At 39.7% G+C, this 23,525-nt stretch overlaps 1 protein-coding gene across 2 annotated transcripts in view; it reads right to left on the bottom strand.

Annotated features, from left to right (window-relative positions):
- The window catches only part of UGGT2 (UDP-glucose glycoprotein glucosyltransferase 2), a 280,647-nt gene that overhangs the window by 172,515 nt on the left and 84,607 nt on the right, over positions 1-23,525 (bottom strand). For both annotated transcript variants that reach the window (XM_050947053.1, XM_050947062.1), the window contains exons 11-14: positions 20,488-20,579; positions 15,996-16,146; positions 11,829-11,948; positions 8,280-8,365 (exon numbers count right to left, since the gene is read on the bottom strand). In XM_050947053.1, the coding sequence (XP_050803010.1) occupies positions 8,280-8,365; positions 11,829-11,948; positions 15,996-16,146; positions 20,488-20,579 (449 nt within the window). The remainder of the gene's footprint in view (positions 1-8,279; positions 8,366-11,828; positions 11,949-15,995; positions 16,147-20,487; positions 20,580-23,525) is intronic.

Genomic DNA, 23,525 nt, shown 5'->3' with positions numbered 1-23,525 from the left:
TGTCCTGCCAAAAAAAAATCTTTCAACATTCCTCCCAAATAGGAATATTTCTATATTAACATCCCACTGTACCTTGCACTAATAAAGTTTGCCAATAGTTTTAGTTGGGACGCAGTCCAGAACGTGTAATATTACTTCTACTGTTCTTAATTGCAGAATCAAATCATTCTTCTTTTAAAGCTTCTCCTTCATTCTACATACATAAAGTTTTCCATCAGAGTGGAACATATTGCAGTCCTTTAATATTCATAATATAGTAATAACAGTAAATTAAAAATCATAAATATTTCATAATTACACAGAGTAGCATCAAAGTATTTCAAAAAGCAGTGTACACATGTTATTTAAGCTTAACATATCTGTGAGACAGGAAAGGGTTATCTCCATTTTACAAATTGAGGACGTGACGTGGTAAAGCTCATATCGGAATAAGGGTCAGAGCCATGGAAAGAACCCAAAACTTCAGATTCCAAGAGCCCAGGCTCTAACCACGAAAGATACAACCTCCTTTTCATAACAGTAAATAGTAATATAAATATATTATCCAATTTTCAGTCTACTTTCTATAAACTTAGGAGTAATTTACAGATCCTGGGCTTGATTCTAAACTGTGTTTTTTCCAGTTTTACACCAGTGTTAACTCATTTGATACTAAGGAGATATATATATGCTTTAGTAACACCACTGAAATCAGTACAGTTATACTAGTGTACACTTGTGTAACACAATGAAGTATCAGGCCCCTTGTGAATGAAACATTTAAATAAAATGTGAATGTTTAGATATGGTGACTACTGGATTATCTGCCCCAAAATAGAGGCAAACTGTAAAACAACTATACTGAACAAAATGAGAAGTAATGCAGGAAGAGGAAAAGGAAGAGAGCACTGCGATCATATTGGGAAAAAACAGTAAATGAATCAACATCAGGGACTTATCATAAACATAATTACAAAACTGTATGGATTTGAATTAAAACTAGATCAAAATAATTAGATAGCTTCCTATCTTCAGCATTACAGATTGGTTCAACATCTTTAATAGAATACTGTCACAACCAATGAATAGACTGTTTGGCTGATTCAAATTTATTTCCTTGGAGGAAATAAAATGAGATTTTTACCATGCCATAATGATACAGCAGAACTAAACTTAACTAAAAAACTTAACACTATATGAAAAATATATGTAATAGGTTTTCCAAAAGGATACAAATAATAATTAGCACACGGGGGAGTACTTTGTGCTACAATCAACAGCTTCTCCCACTCTTTCCACCAGACCTTCTGGTTTGAGGCTTTGATAGCCAAAACCAGAGTTGGCTACCAAAACACGAGCATGCCCAAGGTAATCACTTTGAAAGGTGCGATGTGATAGAACAGAGCTGATCATTTATCCATGCTAGTCACATACATTTGGAATGATCAATCTTTATCACAGGCAACTTCCAGTATGATTTTTGGAAAAAGTAATGTGGAGGAATTTATTCATTATCGTCTCCAAGAAAAAAATGCAGATCTTAAAAATCTCATTAAATAGGATTTGGAGATGACCAGACCATCATGTAAAGGTGCTGCTAGCTGTTCTGAGAGAAAAATCACACAATCAATCAGTTTATTGGGTTACTTGCTTTTAGGCATACTTTGCTTTGAGATTTTAGACACCACTAGGAGGTGCAGAAAAGCTTAAGGAACAGCCATTTGATTAAAACCCTGTGAACTATGCAGTACTTTAGACCAGAATTATGTTACAAAGCCTCTAGGATTATGCAGTGAGGTCAAGCTGTAGAGAAAAAATCCATTTGAATCTCTGCCAGCAGGATAAAGAAAGAAGCAGTTTTATTCCTAGTGCTTCCTGTTATAAAATCATTGAGCTAGGAAAAATTCAGGCAGTTTTTTCTGAAGAGAGGAAACTAGTTATGTGACTGCAGTCTTACAGGTATACATCCCAGTCACAGAGAGTATCCCATGTTTCTGAGAGAGATATAACACTAGCAAATCAGGTGTTTTTTCAGCTGGGGTTCCACTTGTTTCTGAAAAGGGTTTAGGGGATGTTGCCACAATTAACGCTGATCGCTAAATTAATGGAATTATTATCCTCTTTTGTCATAAACAGATAGTTAAGGGTTAATGTCTCTTTTATCTGTAAAGGGTTAACAAACAGGGAACCTGAAACACCTGACCAGAGGACCAATCAGGAGACAAGATACTTTCAAATCTCGGTGGAGGGAAGCCTTTGTTTGTGTTTTTTGAGTTTCGCTTTGTTCTCTCTGGGTCCTGAAAGAGACCAGACGTGCAACCAGGTTTCTTGCCAATCTCCATGCTACAGTCTCTTATATATTCAAAATAGTGAGTATAAAGTAGAAAAGACGGTTCTAGTCTTTTGATTGTTTTCTGTATTTGCAAATGTGTATTTTGCTGGACGGATTTTGATTGGTATTTGTGCTAGGGGGAGACTTCTTTCTAGTGTTTATAAACTGAAAGACCCTGTAATATTCCATCTTGATTTTACAGAGATTTCTTACTTTTTTCTTTCTTTTATTAAAAGCTTTTCTTTTAAAAAGACCTGATTAATTTTTTTTTCTTGTTAAGGCTCAAAGGAACTGAGTCTGTACTCACCAGGGAATTGGTGGTAGACAGCAAGGAGGAGTGTGGGAGGAAAGGTGAATTTCCTCTGTGTTTTAGATTCATGGAGCTTGAATCTGTCTATCTCTCCAGGATAGCCCAGGGAGGGAAAGCCTGGGAGGGGGGAGAGAAGGGAGAGAAAAAAACCTGATTTCTCTGTGTTGTGATTCAAGGAGTTTGAATCACGGTGATCACCTAGTGCACCCAGAGCGGGAAAGATCTGGGAGGAAGAAAGGAGGGGGAGGGGAAATGGTTTATTCCCCTTTGTTGTGAGACTCAAGGAATTTGGGTCTTGGGGTCCCCAGGGAAGGTTTTTGGGGGACCAGAGTGCCCCAAAACACTGTATTTTTGGGTGGTGGCAGCCTATCAGATCTAAGCTGGTAATTAAGCTTAGAAGAATTCATGCTGGTACCCCATCTTTTGGACTCTAAGGTTCAGATTGGGAAATTATACCAAGACATGGTGGTAGTGGTGGGATAAGAATCCAAAAACCCAGTGAGTTAAAAGCAAAAGCCAGTAGGATTATAATTTTTCTTCTTTCCTCTCTGCTAGCTGTTTGTAAGCAGGGGAGAGGATTTTTAAAACTACAGCCAGAAAATTTTTTTTTCCTTTTCTCCTTTCTGGTTGTGCATAGAGACTGCCCACAGGCAGAGACATTAAAGTTTAACAAGGGTCTTTTGTTAAACAATGGGACTCCAACTGTGAGTCAAAAGGAACTCCAGCAAAACATATTTGCAAATGAAAGGTTTTTTTGTTTCTAACTTTATCAGGAAAGGCTACTTAGAAAAAGTTAAAAAAGACTCTGTTGCTAAGCAACCCTAAGAAGGCAACAGAGGAACAGCATTTCTGGCAGTAAACAGAAGAGGGCGCACCAGCACAGGAAAGCAGAAACAATGAACACCAGTGCAGCAACAAGCAAACTAAAAATAGCTAAACTAAAAGCAATAAACAAACACAACGAACATAAAAGACAAATGGAACTAATTCAGGCAGAAATGGCCAGGGAAGAGGCTGCCCACAGGAGAGACATGGAGAAGAAACAAAAAGAGATGGAGCTCCAAACGGAGGCCCACCAGCAGGCCATGGAATTAGCAAAAACTAAACAGAATGACACAGCCAATCCTATCAACCCTTCGCCAGTTATTTTTCCACATCCCAAGAAATTTCCCACCTACAAGGCAGGTGAAGACACTGAGGCCTTCTAAGAAAATTTTGAAAGGGCCTGCCTTGGGTACAGCATCCCTGAAGACCAGTACATGATAGAACTGAGGCCACAGCTCAGTGGACCCTTAGCAGAGGTGGCAGCTGAAATGCCTAAGGAGAACATGAATGATTATAAACTTTTTCACACCAAGGCCAGAATCAGAATGGGGATAGCACCTGAGCATGCCCGTCAGCAGTTCAGACCCCTAAGATGGAAACCAGATATGTCATTCCCCTGACATGCCTACCACATTGGAAAGAATTATGAGGCCTGGATATCAGGAACACAGGTTAACAATATGGACGAGCTGCACCTCCTAATACAAATGGAGCAATTCTTAGATGGTGTTCCTGAGGAAATAGAAAGGTACATCCTAGATGGGAAACCCAAAACTGTAACCGAGGCAGGGGAGATTGGAGCCAAATGGATGGAAGTGATAGAAAAGAAAAAAGCTACTGTCAAGGGGAGCGAATACCCCAGGGGTCATACCGACAATAAACCCTATAACCGAGGGCAGCACAAGACCCCACCTACAACCCAAGGAAAGAGACGCCCTATTCTCCCACCTCACCAGTCTCCAGTAACCCACCTCGGCCCAGTGACCAGCCACCTGGGCAATGCTTTAAGCGTAATGAACTGGGACATATAAAGGCCAACTGCCCAAAGAACCTCAACCGAGTGCAGTTCGTTACACCACCATCACACCAAAGATCCCCAGGCCCAGATGCCTCTCAAATACCTCAGAGCGAAGGGAAGCTTTGAGAGTGGGCGGAAAGAAGGCTACCACGTGGAGAGACACGGGGGGCACAAGTGTCAGCTATACCCCAATCCTTGGTGGACCCCAAATTCATCAACCCAAAGGCCCAAGTGACAATTTACCCTTTCATGTCACAAGCTGTAGACTTGCCTACAGCTGAACTACCTGTCCAGTACAAAGGCTGGTCAGGAAGGTGGACTTTTGCAGTCTATGACAATTATCCCATCCCCATGCTGCTGGGGGAAGACGGCCAACCAGGTGAAGCGGGCCAAGAGAGTGAGAATGGTTACACGCAGCCAAACCAAGCAAGCTTCCAAACCCAATCCGTTCCTGAGCCGTCCACAAGGGCCCCGTCTGTGTTACCAGAGACTCAGACAGAGGTAGTGGACCCGGATCCCATGCCAACAAATGAAACAGCCACTGTGCCTCCAGTCCCAGACCAGGAACTGGAAAAGCAACCAACACCAGAACCATTGCCAGCACTAACGCCAGCGCTTGCAAACCCATCTTCAACCCCAATGCCAGAGGGCGCCAGAGGCCCTGAACTGGCAGAAGCCGCAGACAACCACCCCCAAGAGGCTCCTCCAGAGCCTGAAATACCACCTGGTGCACCAGCGGAGAGCGGTTCACCAGCAACGGAAACAACCCCATCACCTACATCGCTTCCAGAGGGTCCAAGCCCAAGTCCACAGTCCAAGGAAGAACTAGTGTCTCCAGCCTCAAGGGAACAGTTCCAGACTGAGCAGGAAGCAGATGACAGCCTTCAGAAAGCTTGGGTGGCAGCACGGAGCACCCCACCGCCTCTCAGCTCTTCTAATCGATCCCAGTTTGTTGTAGAACAAGGACTTTTATACAAGGAGACTCTTTCTGGTGGACACCAGGAAGACTGGCACCCGCAAAAACAGTTGGTGGTTCCAACTAAGTACCGGGGGAAGCTCTTAAGCTTGCCCATGATCATCCCAGTGGCCATGCTGGGGTGAACAGAACCAAAGACAGGTTGGGGAAGTCCTTCCACTGGGAGGGGATGGGCAAGGATGTTGCCAAGTATGTCCGGTCTTGTGAGGTGTGCCAAAGAGTGGGAAAACCCCAAGACTAGGTCAAGGCCCCTCTCCAGCCACTCCTCATAATTGAGGTCCCATTTCAGCTAGTAGCTGTGGATATTCTGGGTCCTTTCCCAAAAAAGAACCCCAGAGAAAAGCAGTACATACTGACTTTCATGGACTTTGCTACCCGGTGGCCAGAAGCAGTGGCTCTAAGCAACACCAGGGCTAACACTGTGTGCCGGGCCCTAACAGACACTTTTGCCAGGGTAGGTTGGCCGTCCGACATCCTTAGATTCGGGATCTAATTTCCTGGCAGGAACCATGAAAGAACTGTGGGAAACTCATGGGGTGAATCACTTGGTTGCCACCCCTTACCACCATCAAACCAATGGCCTGTTCGAAAGGTTTAATGGAACTTTGGGGGCCATGATACGTAAATTTGTCAATGAACACTCCAATGACTGGGACCTAGTGTTGCAGCAGTTGCTTTTTGCCTACAGGGCTGTACCACATCCCAGTTTAGGGTTTTCACCATTTGAACTTGTATATGGCCACGAGGTTAAGGGGCCATTACAGTTGGTGAAGCAGCAATGGGAGGGGTTTACGCCTTCTCCAAGGACTAACAATCTGGACTTTGTAAGCAACCTAAAAAGCACCCTCCGACACTCTTTAGCCCTTGCTACAGAAAACCTAAAGGATGCTCAAAAAGAACAAAAGGTCTGGTATGATAGACATACCAGAGAGCGTTCCTTCAAGGTAGGAGACCAGGTTATGGTCTTGAAGGCGCAACAGGCCCATAAAATGGAAGCATCATGGGAAGGGCCATTCACGCTCCAAGAGCGCCTGGGAGCTGTTAACTACCACATAGTATTTCCCAATTCCTCCCTAAAGCCTAGAGTTTACCATGTTAATTCTCTCAAGCCCTTTTATTCCAGAGACTTACAGGTTTGCCAGTTTACAGCCCAGGGAGGAGATGACGCTGAGTGGCCTGAAGGTGTCTACTACGAAGGAAAAAGTGATGGTGGCGTGGAAGAGGTGACCCTCTCCACCACCCTGGAACATCTGCAGCAGCAACAAATCAGGGAGCTGTGCACTAGCTTTGCCCCATTGTTCTCAGCAACCCCAAGACGGACTGAACGGGCATACCACTCCATTGACACAGGTAATGCTCACCTAATTAGAACCTCACCCTACCGGGTGTCTCCTCATTGCCAAGCTGCTATAGAACGGGAGATCCAGAACATGCCACAGATCGGTATAATCCGCTCATCTACCAGTGCATGGGCATCTCCAGTGGTTCTGGTACCCAAATCACATGGGGAAATACGCTTTTGCGTGGACTACCGTAAGCTAAATGCGGTAACTCGTCCAGACAACTATCCAATGCCACGCACCGATGAGCTATTGGAGAAGTTGGGACGTGCCCAGTTCATATCTACAACAGACTTAAAGGGGTACTGGCAAGTACCGTAAGATGAACCTGCCAAGGAAAGGTCAGCATTCATCACCCACACAGAGGTGTATGAATTTAACATGCTTCCTTTCAGGCTGCAAAATGCACCCGCCACCTTCCAAAAGCTGGTAGATGGTCTACTAGCAGAATTGGGAGAATATGCAGTTCCCTACCTCGATGATGTGGCTCTTTGACCTCACAATGAAAGTCAAGTACCACAAAGGAAGCCATAACACTGACAATTCCATAACATGGAAACTAGTGGATACTGTTAATAAAACAATATTTGGAGGACAAAAATTAAAATAGACCACTCTGACACAGTCCTCACACCCAAGTCAAATGTAAACTTTGAGGACTGCCTGTACCACAGAGTCAGATATACACGCTCAACAGGAGAAGCAAAATACAGTTTAAAATGCATTTCACCAATAGACTGAGGCAACATTCTTGAAAACATTTTAAAATAAATTTCCCCAGGATCCCTCAGGAAAAACAAACAGTGATAATGTCTATCCATGTAACACATGTTCAGATGGTATGCAACACCACTTGAAGCCATCACTTTTCTAAAATTCCATAAAAGAAAAATCAAAGAAAATGGAGGGGAAAAAAACAGGAATATTAAAATCTTAAAAGGAAATTTAGCAATAAAAAAATCAACAAAAATGATCCTAGGAAACAATGGGTGCTTGAAGTACTTGATTTAAAAGCTCCATTTAAAATGTAGGCTCTAGTTATTTATTTATTTATTTATAGTACACCAATAAAATCATGTAAAGCAAAACCTCTATCCAAAGAACTGAATTCATCAACACATCCTATATCATTGTACATCAACCATGTGCATGCTTTTTTAATGTTTTGCTTTAAATAGAAGTTCCACATTGACATCCATTGGGATTATTTATGATGCTAAAATCCAGGAAAATTTTATCTGGTCATTCTCCACATGTTCTTATAGAGTAACTGCAACCTACCAGCCTTTGGAAAACTATTTTCTCATGAAAACTAAGTGCTACAGTATGTTAAACACAACTAGGCCAACTAGTAAGCCCAGTGGTAGCGTTTTACATAGCTGTGCTGGACAATTGAGTTTCACTTCACATCTTTCTCTTTCAGACTGGGAAATGATGAGAGAGAAGTAGTACTCATCAAAAAGCAGATAACGTCAATTAACATTGCAATTTTACATTACCTAAGTGGTATATTGTGGTGATAGAACAATTCTGTTAGTTTCACAAAATCAGCTGCATGTTCCTGGACAGGATCAATAAACAATACCTAATAGGAGAAAAATACATAATATAGTCAATATATAATCCTTTTAGTTCCTTTCAGATTTAAAATACAAAGTAGTACAGGGATTCCAGAAGGAGTTCTGCAGCCCTACATACAGGTCTCAATTGTTATCTCAGAAATTTATCACAAGAAAATATTAGGGGTACATATAAAAAAAACTCCACAGTTTATGTATTGTACTAAAAGCTGAAAATTTTGAGATAACCACCAACTAAATTTCACCACAGCTGTACAATCACCACTCTCTTTTTGAAAATTAGAGAGCTATATATTTTTCATAAACTCATGCCTTGTTCTAAATTTGCTGTCACTTCCTAAATATACCTTGAAAAATGAGAACACTAAAGGCTAAATAGATAGGTAAAGCCTAAACAATCTATGCCATCTAACTTTGTTTGCAAAAATAAGAAATATATTTTACTTTGAAAGAAAAACCTTCACCTTCCTCCCTGCTGCATTTTTGTTTTCAGTTTTTGTTGTTGGATTTGTTTGTTTTAGCTTGGAATGCAAAATAATCTCTTACTTGCAATCTAAGAAGCTGAAACTGCAACTAATCCACATGGGGGGAGTCTTGTCTCTGTGTGGATCAGATTACAGAACTGAGACCTTAGATATTCAGCCCTGCAATGCTATCCAGTTTAGTGTTCATTGTAACTTGCCTCCTATTTAACACACAGTACATATAACAATATTTTATACAAATGTGCAAAAAAACTCCAAACCCTATTCTTTGATTAAAAGACAATGATGCCTTTTCTTATATTGTAAAAGCAGCAAAGAGTCCTGTGGCACCTTATAGACTAACCTGGAAATTTCCACTACATGCATCTAACGAAGTGGGTATTCACCCACGAAAGCTCATGCTCCAAAACGTCTGTTAGTCTATAAGGTGCCACAGGACTCTTTGCTGCTTTTACAGATCCAGACTAACACGGCTACCCCTCTGATACTTATATTGTAAAGTTTCTATAACAGAGAGTCTTATATTCCAATACCAATATTTAATTATGTGTGCACACACACAGACTCTTTCTATTATATATAGACACACCAATAAGCGCACACATTATTATTATTATAAACATATACATTTTTATTTTATATACTGTTGTGTTTTATTTTGAGCTTCTTCTTCTGAAATATTTACTTAATAACTAATTTTAAAGTGCCTAAACTAGTTAACTTTATCTTCAATATTTTATGTATTAATATTTCAAATGAACACCTTTGTTTTAAGACTGCACGGTTAAGAAAGTCAAAAATCATGGAACGCCAAAGTTAAAGTCTATCCCCTTGTGCATATGCATTGTGATATAGTATTGCATTACAAAATCACATGTTAAAAATTATAGATGATACAGGCAGTAACACCTATACTTATGGCTGCCTGACACTTCCCATTATAAGACCGCGTTTTCAGTTGTTTATAAAACTTTGTCAAACTTGGTTCGAAATTTTCTGCGCCAGGTATATGCCTCACTAACCCTCAAACAGTTTAGCTGTTTCTCAGAATTAGGTTAGGGAAGAATACATTGTTTTGCACATGTTAATTTTTTTACAGCCATTTCACTAAAAAGTTCTAGCACCTTCATGCGTTGTAGCAGAGTACTGACATTTAATAAGGGGATATTATTAAGGATGTGTCAGGGATGTATTTTTTGCCAAAGATTCTGTTTGTAATGAGCATGCTACAACACAGGGGTGCATGGACTGAGCAGGACTTTCCCTGCAGTTGTTTCTCCCCAGAGCCACAGGGCACCATACACAAGATCTAAGAGCAGAGAGAGTGCATGGGCAGCCCTAATTGGGATTTCCTAACTTTTAAATGCTTTACTTTGCAAACTTTATATTTTTTAATGTGATTTCTATATGCAATATATAAAATAGAATTTCCTATACATGGGCACTCCCACTCAGTAGTTAGTTGTGCTCATTTCACCACAACAGAAGCAAGTCAGGCTTCCCTCCATCCACCTCCACCCCTATCCACAACTGCATTCCTCCTTTGAGTTCAGATTCCTTCAGCTGGACTGTGGCAACGCTGCACTCTAACCCCAGTTTACTCTCCCTTCCATCCCAGAGAGCACAAAAACATTTTAGAGTGTGAAAATTTCATCTCACAAATCAGTGGAATTTCAAATGAACTGGTTTTTCAGTAAGTGGAACCAGTTGATCTTCTTAAATTCCTGTGCGCTGAATCTACATTCCTTCTAGCTCCCACTGAATGTGTCCGTATAGCCTAGATTAGACTGCCACTGTCATAACTCCCACTGCCTTAATTAAGCAATGCAATCTAATTTCTACCAGCAGCCCATCAATGTCAGTAGTATACCATCTGCTCATAATATTCTGATGGCACCTGGTAGCAACACCAAAATTAGGGTTGCGTTCTAAAATAGGTATCAAATGGGGCATAAGTTTCTGTTCTTCTCTAAAAGCAGGTGGTGTTAGTATTTATACCTTTGAACTTTAGTGATAATGGTTGCTCCTGCTCTGACCTTTATCTCTGTGAAAGATTCCATGGCGGCCTGATGCTGTAAATCAGCATGGTACTGTACAATACAAGCAGTAACCTGATACATATACTGAAGTTTAGCATCTAATATTCATGGAAATAGCCAAGATGGGAATAAAAAAAGAGAGACAGGAGATTAAAGTATTCCCTAATATAACAGTGTTTTGATTAAAAAAACCAGACGCTATTACCTGAATAGAAAGTCTGCGTTTTAAGCTCACAAAGGTTAACTGACCTGAGGAACCCATCACTTGTGAATGCACAACTCCCTCTGACGTCAATGGTATTTGAACACACATCCCCACACTCAATTAACATGATAACTGGGCCCAGGAAATCCAGAATTAAGCTTACTGTGTCAACTTTAATTCCACCTCTCAAATCCTGCACATTGAGAAGTATTTAACTGGGCAATGCCAATATCTTTGCTTTTATTATTATTATTATTTTGTTACATGACAAACTACACAAGGCAATGTGACATTTATAGTGAAGAGTTATGTGATTTTTATACATACAGATTAAAGAAGTGTCTGTGGTATTAAGTAGTCTTTATTGTACCTTATACAATTTAACATTAATTGTAATTCGGATAACATTTTTATTGAAATGTAATGCCTTTTGTAATAAATAGGTCTAATTTTCATACAAACAAAAACACACAGAATGCCATATACAGTTAATGGCAGCCACAGAAATTTAGCAATTCTGAAAATCAGGCCTCATATTTATATATTATTTAATGAACTAGAAAATTTTAGGTAAGATTTCAAGGTTCTAAATGAAAAATGTGAATTTCTAGCAAACCTAAAACTAAATGCAATGTTATATATATTTCCTCATTAAAAAAAAAGATTCATACATAGTGCTGTTCATACACTAGGCAGCAATACATGAATATTCACCTAACATAAGAAACTCAAAACTTACCAAATTATACAAATTGCGCCTAATCTGCGGTATAACTCCTGGAAATGTTTGCTTAAGCAGTTCCTGGAAACTTGTGGGCCATTTGCTGTAGATGTGATCTTTTTCTATGTTATTGACCCACTAAAAAACAAAACAAAACACACAAGTGAGTCATTCAGAAAGGCCACAAAGGTTTACCATTGAATCACGTATTTATAGCCAAAGCCATGCTAATAAACACACTATTTTCTCACAACAGCTGGCAGAGCAAGTAAAAAGGACCAGCTTCTTTCTAAATGAGAGAGTAACAGAAAATAGACTCTAAAATATAAAAATAGGAATCCTAATTTGTTGTTATATGTAACATTTCAAATAGATGAAATTGTAAGGCCTAGTCTAACCTTAAAAGTTTTCTGGTATAGCTACAGCAGCAAAAGTTTGCTAGTGTAGATGCAGCTTATACCACCAAAGAAGTACCTATACCAGTTGGGTGAATGAAATGTGCTATGCTGGCATACTGAACAAAGCCTGTATCTTGCTAGATTAAGTTTTAGACCTTTAGAAGCATATTTTGTTTTGTTTTACTTGTAACTTTCTATTTTCATTCTTTATACTATAACTTACTTAATCTTACGTATATTTTGTTAATAAAATTATTGAGTATTATCATAAACCAACTCACTGCTGTGTTTAAAGGGAAGGGTGTATTTACCCCCAGTTAAGTTAATAAGCAGTGATGTGTTCTGTATCTTTAAAGGGACAAATGAACCATATTATCTCTCTAAATTGTCCAGGAGAGGGCTGGACACTGCAGAGCCCATGGTTTTGGGAAAATCTGTGACTGAGAATGTGTTCGGATCCCCCTAAAGTAGTAACCAAGGCTGATGGAAGCCAGAGTAAGACTGTGCGGATGCAGACAGGCTTCTGGAGGAAAAGCTGCTGAGCCAGAGCTGTCTAGTACACAGACACCCAGGGTGTGACCTGCTTGCTGGTTGTGAGCAGCCAAGGTTGGAAGCTACAAAAGCAAAGCACTGTGAGGCACCCACGGTTACAGGGCAGGTGGTGACACAACCCCTCACTAGTCTGGATTGAACCTACTAGACTGTAATGATAATATAGATAACAATAAAAAACTAAAATTTGCTCAGTTATCATTAGTTTTCAATAAAGAGGCAATTTGGCATTCCATGAGGTTTTTTTTTTCTTTTCAATTTCTTCCTCAATTAAAGGACATATATCATTTGTCACTGCAGACTGTTCTTTAACTGTTTTTCATGGAAGTCTGTGTATAGTTAATAAATTAAAGAATGACATATGGTGCCTTCAGATGAGGAATAATTAATATTTTTACTGCTTTTTCCATGTATACACAAGGCTGCAAGGGCAAATTGTATCAAATTCTATGACATGGCTAAAAACAGGGAGAGTGTGTTTAGTGAGTAGAACAGGAGCCTGGGAGTAAAAATTTCTGGGTCCTCTTCCTGACTATCACTGAGTTATTGAATAACTATGGACAGACAATTAATCTCTGTGGCTCAGTTCTTTCATCTGTAAAATGGGTTTCACAGTCATCTACCACAGAAAGGTACTATGAGGCTAAATTCATATTTGGTACAAAGTTTAGACAGTCAGATGAAAGGTCCTTTGTGAGTGCAGAGATTATTGTTCAGTTGTAGTAAAAGTAGATATTTAACACATCCTCTTTTCCTTTAAATATCCTCAGAATCTGAAGTTTTGAATAGGATATAGGAAAATATTCATAATATATGGTAAAATGTTATCCATTTTATGAATATAAGAATGGTCACACTGGGTCATATCAATGATCCACCCAGTCCAGTATCCTGTCTTCTGACAGAGGCCAGTGCCAGATGCTTCAGAGGGAATTAACAGAACAGGGAAACTTATCGAGTGTTCCATCCCTCGTCGTCCAGTCCCATCTTCTGTCTGTCAGAGGGTTAGGGACACCCAGAACATGGGTTTGCATCCCTGAACATCTTGGCTAATAGCCACTGATGAACCTATCTCCATCATCTTTTCTTTTTTGAACCTAGTTATACTTCTGGCATTTACAACATTTTCTGGCAACGAGATACACAGGTTAACTGAATGTTGCATTAAGAAGTACTTACTTATGTTTGTCTTAAGCCTACTGCCTTTTAATTTCATTGGGTAATGTAGCATTCTGTTGGCTTTTAGACTACCACACTGCATATTGAGCAGATGTTTTCAGAAAACTATCCAGGATAATTCTAAGATCTCTTTCTTGAGTGGTAACAGCTAATTTAGACCCATCATTTTATATGTATATTTGTGATTATGTTTTCCAATGTGCATTACTCTGTATTTACCAACACTGAATTAAATCTGCCATTTTGTTGTCCAGTCTCCCAGTTTCGAGATATCCCTCTGTAACTCTTTGCAGTCAACTTTTGACTTATCTTGAATAATTTTGTATCATCTGCACACTTTTCCATTTCCTGATTACTCCTTTTTCCAGATCATTTATGAATATGTTGAACAGCACACATCCAAGTCCAAATCCTTAGAGGACCGTGCTGTTTACCTTTCTTCACTGTGAAAACGGACCATTTATTCCTACCCTTTGTTTCCTAACTTTTAACCAGATACTGATTCACGAGAGGACCTTCCCTCTTATCCCATGTCTCCTTATTTTGCTCAAGAGCCTTTGGTGAGAAGCCTTGTCAAAGGCTTTCTGAAAGTCCAAGTACACTATATCCACTGGATCACCCTTGTTAATACATCTTTTGATCCCCTCAAAGAATTCTAATGGATTGGTAAGGCATGATTTCCCTTTACAAAAACCGTGTTGACTCTTCCCCAGCAAATCAAATTCATCTATATGTCTGACAATTCTATTCTTTACTGTAGTTTCAACCAATTAGCCTGCTACTGAAGATAGGCTAACTGAGCTATAAATTACCAAGACTGCCTTTGGAGCCTTTTTTTTAAAGATCGACATTACATTATCTATCTTTCAGTCATCTGGAACAGAGGCTGATTGAAGCAATAAGTGACATACCAGAGGTAGTAGCTCTGCATTTTCATATTTGAGTTCCTTCAGAACTCTTGAGTGAATACTATCTGATTCTGGTGACTTAATATTGTTTAATTTATCGATTTGTTCCAAAACTTCCTCTATTGACACCTGAATCTGGGACAGTTCCTCAGATTTATCAACTAAAAAGAATAGCTCAGGTGAGGGAATCTTACTCACATCCTCTGCAGTAAAGACTGATGCAAAGAATTCATTTAGCTTTTCAGCAAGGGCCTTATCTTATCAGTGCTCCTTTAGCACCTCCATTGTCCAGTGGTCCCACTGATTGTTTTGCAGGCTTCCTGCTTCTGATGTACTTTAAAAAATGCTGTTAGTTTTGGTAGTTGCTCTTCAAATTCTTTTGTGGCCTGTCTTATTGCTTATTGTACTTTTACACTTGACTTGTCAGAATTTATATTCTTTTCTATTTTCCTCAGTAGGATTTGACTTCTAATATTTAAAAGATGTCTTTTTGTATCTCACCATCTCTTTTACTCTGTTGTTTAGCCATGGGTGCATTATTTTGGTCCAGTTACCGCTTTTGTGTTATTGTTTTCTTTAATTTCGGGTAAAAATACAGTTTGAGCCTCTTTTATGGTGTTTCTAAAAAGTTCTCACACAGGCATTTCACTATTTTGGCTTTTTAATTTCCATTTAACTAGCCTCCTAATTATCATGTAGTACCCCTTTATGAAGTTAAATGATTCTGTGGTGGGTTTCTTTGATATTTCCCCCCTAGAAGGATGTTAAATTTAATTACATTATGATCTCTATTACCAAGTGGTTTGCTTCTTGGACCAGATCCTGTGCACCAGTTAGGACTAAATCAAGACTTGTCTCTCTCCTTGTGAATTCCAGAACAAGCAGTCATTAATGGTGCCTAGAAATTTTATCTCTGCACCTCATCCTGAGGTAAAATGTACCTGTCTATGCTATATGGACAGATATCGTCCCTTACCCTGAAATGTTTTCCATGGTTTACTGACGTTTAATGTTTTTGACTTGTAATTCCAATGCAATTGCTGACAGAACAGAAAATATGTAAGAAAAAGACATACAACTCAAAAATACAAACTAGCAAATTTTATCACCAGCAAAATTTAAAACTAAGCAGTTATTTGCCTACTCACTATTATCGAAGAGTGACGAATATCTAATGAACAACTGTCATCCACAGGATAGATCTGTAATCCCATAAATTTGCTGAAAGCCTTCTCTTTGATTCCAAGGTCATGAAGCCCATGAAGCACTTTTCCTTCCAGTTTAAGAGTTTCCAAAATACTTTGTATTAAAACAGAAAACAAGTTATACATATAAAAGTTCTTATAATGACATATTCAGGGAAACTTATTCCAAAAGTTTGAGGAAGAAAGGGATACTTTTAGTATTAAAAATGTTACCAAAAATGCCTTCTTTCTGCAATCAAATGCTTGAAAGTAGATTAAAAATAAATAGCTATTATTTTAAACCCCTTTCCAAAATGCATTAAGATACTATTGTAACTGTGTTTATACATTTTTCTGCAGAGCAGCAATGGTTAAGGCAAGCTGTTTGTCACAGGAAGCAAATGTAGAAGTCACAGCTTTGTCAATCACAAAATCCAAAAATCCCAATTTATCTGAAAAATAAGGTACAGCAAACTTTTTCCCAAATATATATATTTTTTATATTAAAGTACTAAACACATATTACATTTATTCAACTAGGAAAAATCATAAATCACATTGAATAATGATACAATGTTTTTAACAATTATACAAGGCCTGTTTTGAAAAATATGCTATATAATAAATGATAATCTAGTGATCATGAGGTTGGAAAAAAGGATCTCTCAATGGCTGGATAGCTGAGATCACTGTTAAATGGACTCTCGGGGAGCTTAGAGAAAGACTCAAGGATTTGAGAAGGAACAGGTGCTCTAAAATGTTTTGAATCTTAGCTTCTGCTGGATGTATTCCCTGAAAAGTGGGCCAGACTGAAAAACATTTCTACTTAGCCAAATAAGTGGATCTAGTGAACTGCTTTCTCATATCAAGCAATATTTCCTGAACTGCCACTAAGCAGTCCTTCTCAACTTGATTTTCAACTGAGTGAATGTTGGGTCCTTGGACTTGGGGATCAAGAAAATATCATGAATAAAACCTTTTTCTAACATGTTGAATGGGAACTTCTTCTGTGGCTCCTACATTGAGCAAAGTCCAAACTTCTTGAAGGAGCTATGACTCATGAGATGGGTCCATGAAAAGGGACAGGATAGATGGGAAGAAAAAGGGGGTGGAAAGGTACTGGATAGAATATCCCAACCTCATAGTGTTTAGGACCCATTTTTCTGACATTATGTCTTCCTAAGCACTGAGGGAGTGGGATACTCTGTCCCGAAACGGGGATGTGGAGTGGTGAGCAGGAAGATCATCAATGATGTATTGCTGTCCTCGAAGGAGAACTCACATGAGCTGCTTACTCACAACTGACGGAGAACAAGCTGGTAGTGTTGAGCAGAAGGGTCTCCTTCTCTGTGATTTGTGCTTTCTTCTTGAAAAATTATACTGCCTTGGTTAGTATAAAGATCCTCTCTAGTACTGATGTTGATATTGTAGCTGCAGGGGTCTGCACAGAATCCCAATGAACGAAGTGTAGCACAAGGGTCTTTAAATGAATGTAGTTTCATCAATTGTATACAAAAACAAAAACTGACCAACAAATGAGATGCCCTTCATGGACTGCTGGAGGTCCAAGGCTATGCCTGAGTTTTGTAACTGTGAGGCTGCCCTCACTGTTATCGCAGAGAACAACCTCTAAAAGAAGTTGCATCAAGCACAGACTGGAGCAACGTTCTGGCTACCATACAACCTTTTACCAGGAAAGCCTTATATTCCTTCCTGATGTTGTGTCCCAGTTTACAAAATCCTACTTAGCTAAGAGCACTTGATGGTTTGCTATTTGCATCTGCAGAAAGGAGTCAGAATATTTTTTTCTCCCAAACAAGAGTCTCATTGGCTCTTTTTCTTTGAGAGTTTATTTAAATCTCCCCTGATGCGATATCTCACTGGCAGCCACAACTAGCAAGGAATCTGAGGCAGGATGGGAATAAAAACACTTGAAGTCTTGCAGTGGGCCACAATACTGTTATCTGTGTGATTAGCTATAGGATCTAAGGAGGCTGGTATGTGCCATAAGGTCTTTGCCAGTTCTACATAAGCCTCATTAATTTGGAGGGCTACCCTCTTGAGGCAGCCACCTGGAAAATGTCCAAAAGCTTGTGAGTGCTCTCATGCACAAGCTTAGATTGAATGCCTAAAGCCTCGGCCTGTTTCCTCAGCAGGACCTGGTAAGACTTAAAATCCTCTGGAACAGGAGATTAGTGTGCGATCCTTGAGTCGACAGGTGAGGAAGTCAGGTTAACAGTAATTGATGGATCCTCCTGTGGTACAACTGGTTCCTCCTGCATCACTGGCTGCTTGTGGGGAATAGTTTCTCTGTGTGCTTCCAATCTAGGTGGCTCTGCAAACTGCTTTGGCAAACATTCTGGCAACCTTCTGACTGAACTGGTGATTAAAACCTGGGGGATCAGGAAACACCCCAGCAGTTCCAAAACGGCCACTGAACCCAACTGCGATGAGCTATCAAAGTAGTCAGTTGGTATTGAGCGGTGTCAAACCAGATGAGGCCACTAACTGACCTGACTTATATGTAGCCCATTGTGAAGATGCCAACATCGATACTGAGTTCAGGATGATAGACTGTACCACAAATGCATCCCAAGACATCGAGGGTATGGCGTCGTAAATTGATCCTCTATAGCAGTGATGTTGATAATGTAGCTGCGGAAAGACCTTGTAGTCAGTGCCAAGGTATAAACTGTAAGCAGTACTCACTACGACGAACATTCCAGTAGCAAGGCCACAAATACCGAGCCAGAGAGAAAAACCAGTACTGAGGTTGAAGGCCATACTAGTGCTGATATTGTGTATGCTGGTGCTGAAGATGGTACTGAGGCCAAATCTGTGCCACATTAGTTAACTGGTACCGATACTGGCACCACTAACAGTCTCTGCACCAGAGACAGGCCCAGGACAGCGGAAGCCATTTCCACCGCTGTAGACTCCTGTACCACAGGAGAGTTTGAGATGGAAAGCAGAGAAAATTCCTTAGATGCCTCATAAGCTTTTGCTGTTGTCAGTACTAACAATAGTGATGCCAAAACAGAGTCTGTTGGTACCAGAATTGACAACACAGTACTGGTATTTCCCTGCTGCAGTACCAGGGAGACAGAGATTGAAGGCCCAGCTCTACCCTGAATACCTGAAGAGTCCTGATGATGTTCCAAGTCTTTTTGTGAAGAACAAGAGGAACCCTTCTTTGATTTCAAGTGGTTGTACTCTATCTTATGGATCCTGATTCAGGGGAGACCCTGGAAAAGAAGACTGACTCCTCTTTCTCTGTGGAAAAGAATCTGAGTCCAGGCGTCTGTCTGAAACATCAGCGGGCAGGCAGCAGGGCACACAATTGAGGGTCCTGGAGCTGAGGCAGGCCTCACTGCCAGCTCTGTTAGGTGTATGAGGAGCATATTTCTGAAGACCTTCATTCTTTTCTTGAAATAATAACAGACACTGCACCTCTCCTTTGTATGTCCCTCATAAAGACACAAAAGGCAGCATGGGGTCACTATTTGGAACTATACTGACTGGAAAAAAAATTTGTGATGTTCAAAAAGGCTTATTTCAGACATTCAAAAAATGTTCAAACAAACAAAAAATAAAATAAAAAATAAGCCTTACAATGCTTCTGTCAATGAAGTTTAATAAATAATAAGTGGTCCACTAAACGATATTACCTCACCTACCTTATCTCTCTAATGAAGCGTAATGTGATACAAAATGTCACTCCTAGCTGACTACCTTAACTTTCTAAAAATTATGAAGATGAGAATGTAATGCATTGTAATTCATGTAATTTATCTTTAAAAAAATAAACACTTTCTACACCTGTTTTACATATGCATACAGTATTCCTCCCATTCTCTATTTTCAATTTGCATAGCAAGTTGTCCCATCTGTAAATAAGATATTCCAAGAGAAAATACTATCATATAGCACCATAAAATGTTCACATACAAAGCCATGTCACTTGTATTTCATATATACTCTACAAGAATCTGAATTCATAGATTCATAGATTCTAGGACTGGAAGAGACCTCGAGAGGTCATCGAGTCCAGTCCCCTGCCATCATGGCAGGACCAAATACTGTCTAGACCATCCCTGATAGATATTTATCTAGCCTACTCTTAAATATCTCCAGAGATGGAGATTCCACAACCTCCCTGGGCAATTTATTCCAGTGTTTAACCACCCTGACAGTTAGGAACTTTTTCCTAATTTACAACCTAAACCTCCCTTGCTGCAGTTTAAGCCCATTGCTTCTTGTTCTATCCTTAGAGCCTAAGGTGAACAAGTTTTCTCCCTCCTCCTTATGAAACCCTTTTTGCAATTGTAATACTGGAGTTATAAATCTGAAACATCTCAAAGTATGGAACACAGAATATTATCTAATATTGTGAACACAAAAAACCTGCTAATTCTACAAACTGTAGAACTTACAAATTTAATAATGAAACTCTTACCTAAATGGATCATGAAAATCCAAGTCAATAGGAAGACCATTTAGAAATAAACGTGCTTGTCCAGGCTGAATTCCAAGGATTTCATGGAAATGCTTGAAAGGGAAAGTGGAAAAATTGCTAGTTTTCTAAGATAAATGTCAACAATAAAACAAAAACTTTTTTAGAACTTAAAATAAATCCTACTACAATACCTGCACATTTTATGGAATACATGGAAAATCTGATCTCCATATTTAAAAACAAACCCTTTCACCAGAATTTTAGCAGAACAAAATAGAAAAAATCCTGTTCTAAACACAATCTTATATATTTCGAATGCTATTACAAATGAAAAAGCTATAGAAAACATAAAATGTGGTTTACGCTGGTTTTATAATATAAACATGATAACATATTCTTAATGTTTCTTGTTAGAAAATTGATACTTCTCAGCAATATAGGAAAGTGGCACTTAATTCTTCAAAAACTATCCAGGCCATTTTCTCCTCAAACAAGCAAAAGCAAACAAAACCCCACCTTTGTTGCATACTACAGAATTGCCACTCAGAGGTAGCATATAAACATTGAAGGGCAGCTTCCTCAGATGTTAGCCTCTATATAACAACATGCAAAACACAGTGTTTTGCAACATTTAAGAGACAAGGTCAAACTTAAAAAATACACTTCTGTATAAAGAACTGTTACCTTCTAATATTACAGGTGAAATCACTAAAACTGTAAGAGTTAAAGAAAAACAAATTTTTCCATGTTTCCCCCAATTTGTTTCCTTTATGCATTTGACAGCACTTGCTATGCAGTTGCTGCTGTTAATAATCAGTTGCACTTCCTGTCTCATGAACTACATATGACATCACACTCCTGTGCTGCTCTGGAGGCAGCTCAGACATACATCCCTAGCTCTACAAGAGGGTGTTTAACAGCAGCAGCAGAACAGCTGCTCTGAGTTTTGTATGATGTAGATCTCTCTTTTTTCCCCTGGGAAAATTACATGGAAATGGAGCAAGAGGAACCAGCGGCCAAGAGAACATTTCTTCACTTCCAAAACTAGGCATGAGGTAGGGGAGCAATGACATTCTGAAAAGGGGAGAAAGTGAGCACCTCTATCATGGTCAGACCTCTACATATAGTTGGAACGCTCCCTTACACTCCTCCTGGTGGACACCTGATACTAGTGAAGGCAATGCAACTCACCCACATGGGCCTAGATCACAAAGGGAGAAGATACTCTATACAGAACTGAGAAAAGAGACAAATTTAGCAACCAGAAAGGATAGTAGCATCTGAGTGGGGGCTTGTCATAAGCAGATTGTTAAGGGTTAATGTCTCTTGTACCTGTAAAGGGTTACAAGCAGGGAACTGGACACCTGACCAGAAGACCAATCAGAAGACAAGATACTTTTAAATTTGGGCGGAGGAAAGCTTTTGTGTGCGTTCTTTGTGTGTTCTTCTCTCGGAGGGTCTGAGAGAGACCAGACATTACTACAGGCTCTCTAAGTTTCTTTTCATATAGTAAATAAAAACAGGCGGTTTAGGCTTTTTGATTGTTTTTACTCTATTTGCAATTGTGGATCTGGCTGGTTAACTTTTATATGTGTAGTTGCTGGGAATATTCTGATTTGTATTGGTATTGGGGGGAAAGTCTCTTTCTGGTGTCTGTAAGCTATAGGACCCTGTAAGATTTACATCTTGAAGTTACAGAGATAATTCTTTATTTTTTCCTTCCTTTTATTAAGATTTCTTTTTTTTTTTTTTTTGAGAACTTGATTTTTTCTTCCTTGTTTCCCTTGTGTTATTCCAGGGGATTGGGATACTCACCGGGACTGGTGGGGGGGAGATGGGAGGGGGAGAGATAGAATCTCTCTTTGTTTTCCTTGAATCTGTTTGCCTCTTGGTGGAAGGGAAGGGAGATGCTTCTCTGTATGGTGATTTAGAGGTTAGATCAGTATCTCTCAGGATAGCCCAGGGAGGGAAATTCTGAGAGGGGGAAAGGTAGGGGGAATGGTTTATTTCTCCTTGTTTTAAGAACTCAAGGGATCTGGGTTCTTGGAGTCCTCAGGTAAGGTTGGGGAGGTCAGAGTGCCCCAAAACACTATATTTTTGGGTGGTGGCAGTGCTATCAGATCTAAGCTGGTAATTAAGCTTAGAGGATTCAGGTGCTAGTATCTCATTTTCTGAACTCTAAGGTTCAGATCTGAGAAGGAATGCTATGATAGGGCTACCACACATGCTTTCTAACTATGAATGAGAAGAATCTGCCTGATACTAGGCTGGAAGGGAGGGAACAAATAAGAGAAGGCGTGCCCCTCAGCCTTTTCTCAGGACCAGCAAGGTATTGGCTCTGAAAAGGGGACAGATAGCCTATTCCCCAGCCTCTCTACAGTTGCTGGCAACAAGCCAGGGATAAGAAAATCAACAAGGACAAAAAAGTCTTACCCCCAAGATGACAATTCCCACTCACAAAAATTCAGGAACAGACCAGGAAAGCATGAGGGTCAGCAGGGTCTCTGAGATATGGCTCAGTCCCCACCAGAGGAGTAAGGAGAACCAAAATCAGGCATGTAAAGGAAGAAAAGCTGCTGCCTGTTGCTGGTGCATGAGAGGTGTGTCTGCATTCTAACAGAAAACCAATTGGAACCCTTTTCTATGCAAGATACTCCATTTGTGTGATTCTTTCATACTGCAATAAAGAAGTAAAAAGTAGGAAAATTTGGTCAACATTTATTCTGAAAATGTGCAGACGGGGCTCAGAAACTAGTTAACTTACCCAAAATTAGCTAACCAAGTTACATCATTTTAGTTATATTGACTAGTTTCAAGACGGCAGGGTCCTTTTGAGACAGCATAGTTATAACCACAGACTCAGGAAATGAAAAGGTAAGAGCTAGATTGTCAGCATATAACAGAAGCCCTGAGTAGGAGACACACAATCCTTCTCCCAGCTCCACCATCTCTTGGAATGGTACTATGTTTCCTTGGTTAGCTAACCCTTCCACCAACCCGTGTATAGTGGAGACATGACATGACATCTCCTCAAGGAG

This window comes from Gopherus flavomarginatus, chromosome 1 (genome assembly GCF_025201925.1).
Source record: "Gopherus flavomarginatus isolate rGopFla2 chromosome 1, rGopFla2.mat.asm, whole genome shotgun sequence".
In the NCBI taxonomy this organism is placed as follows: Eukaryota; Metazoa; Chordata; order Testudines; family Testudinidae; genus Gopherus; species Gopherus flavomarginatus.
This window is presented reverse-complemented; position numbering and strand designations above follow the sequence as displayed.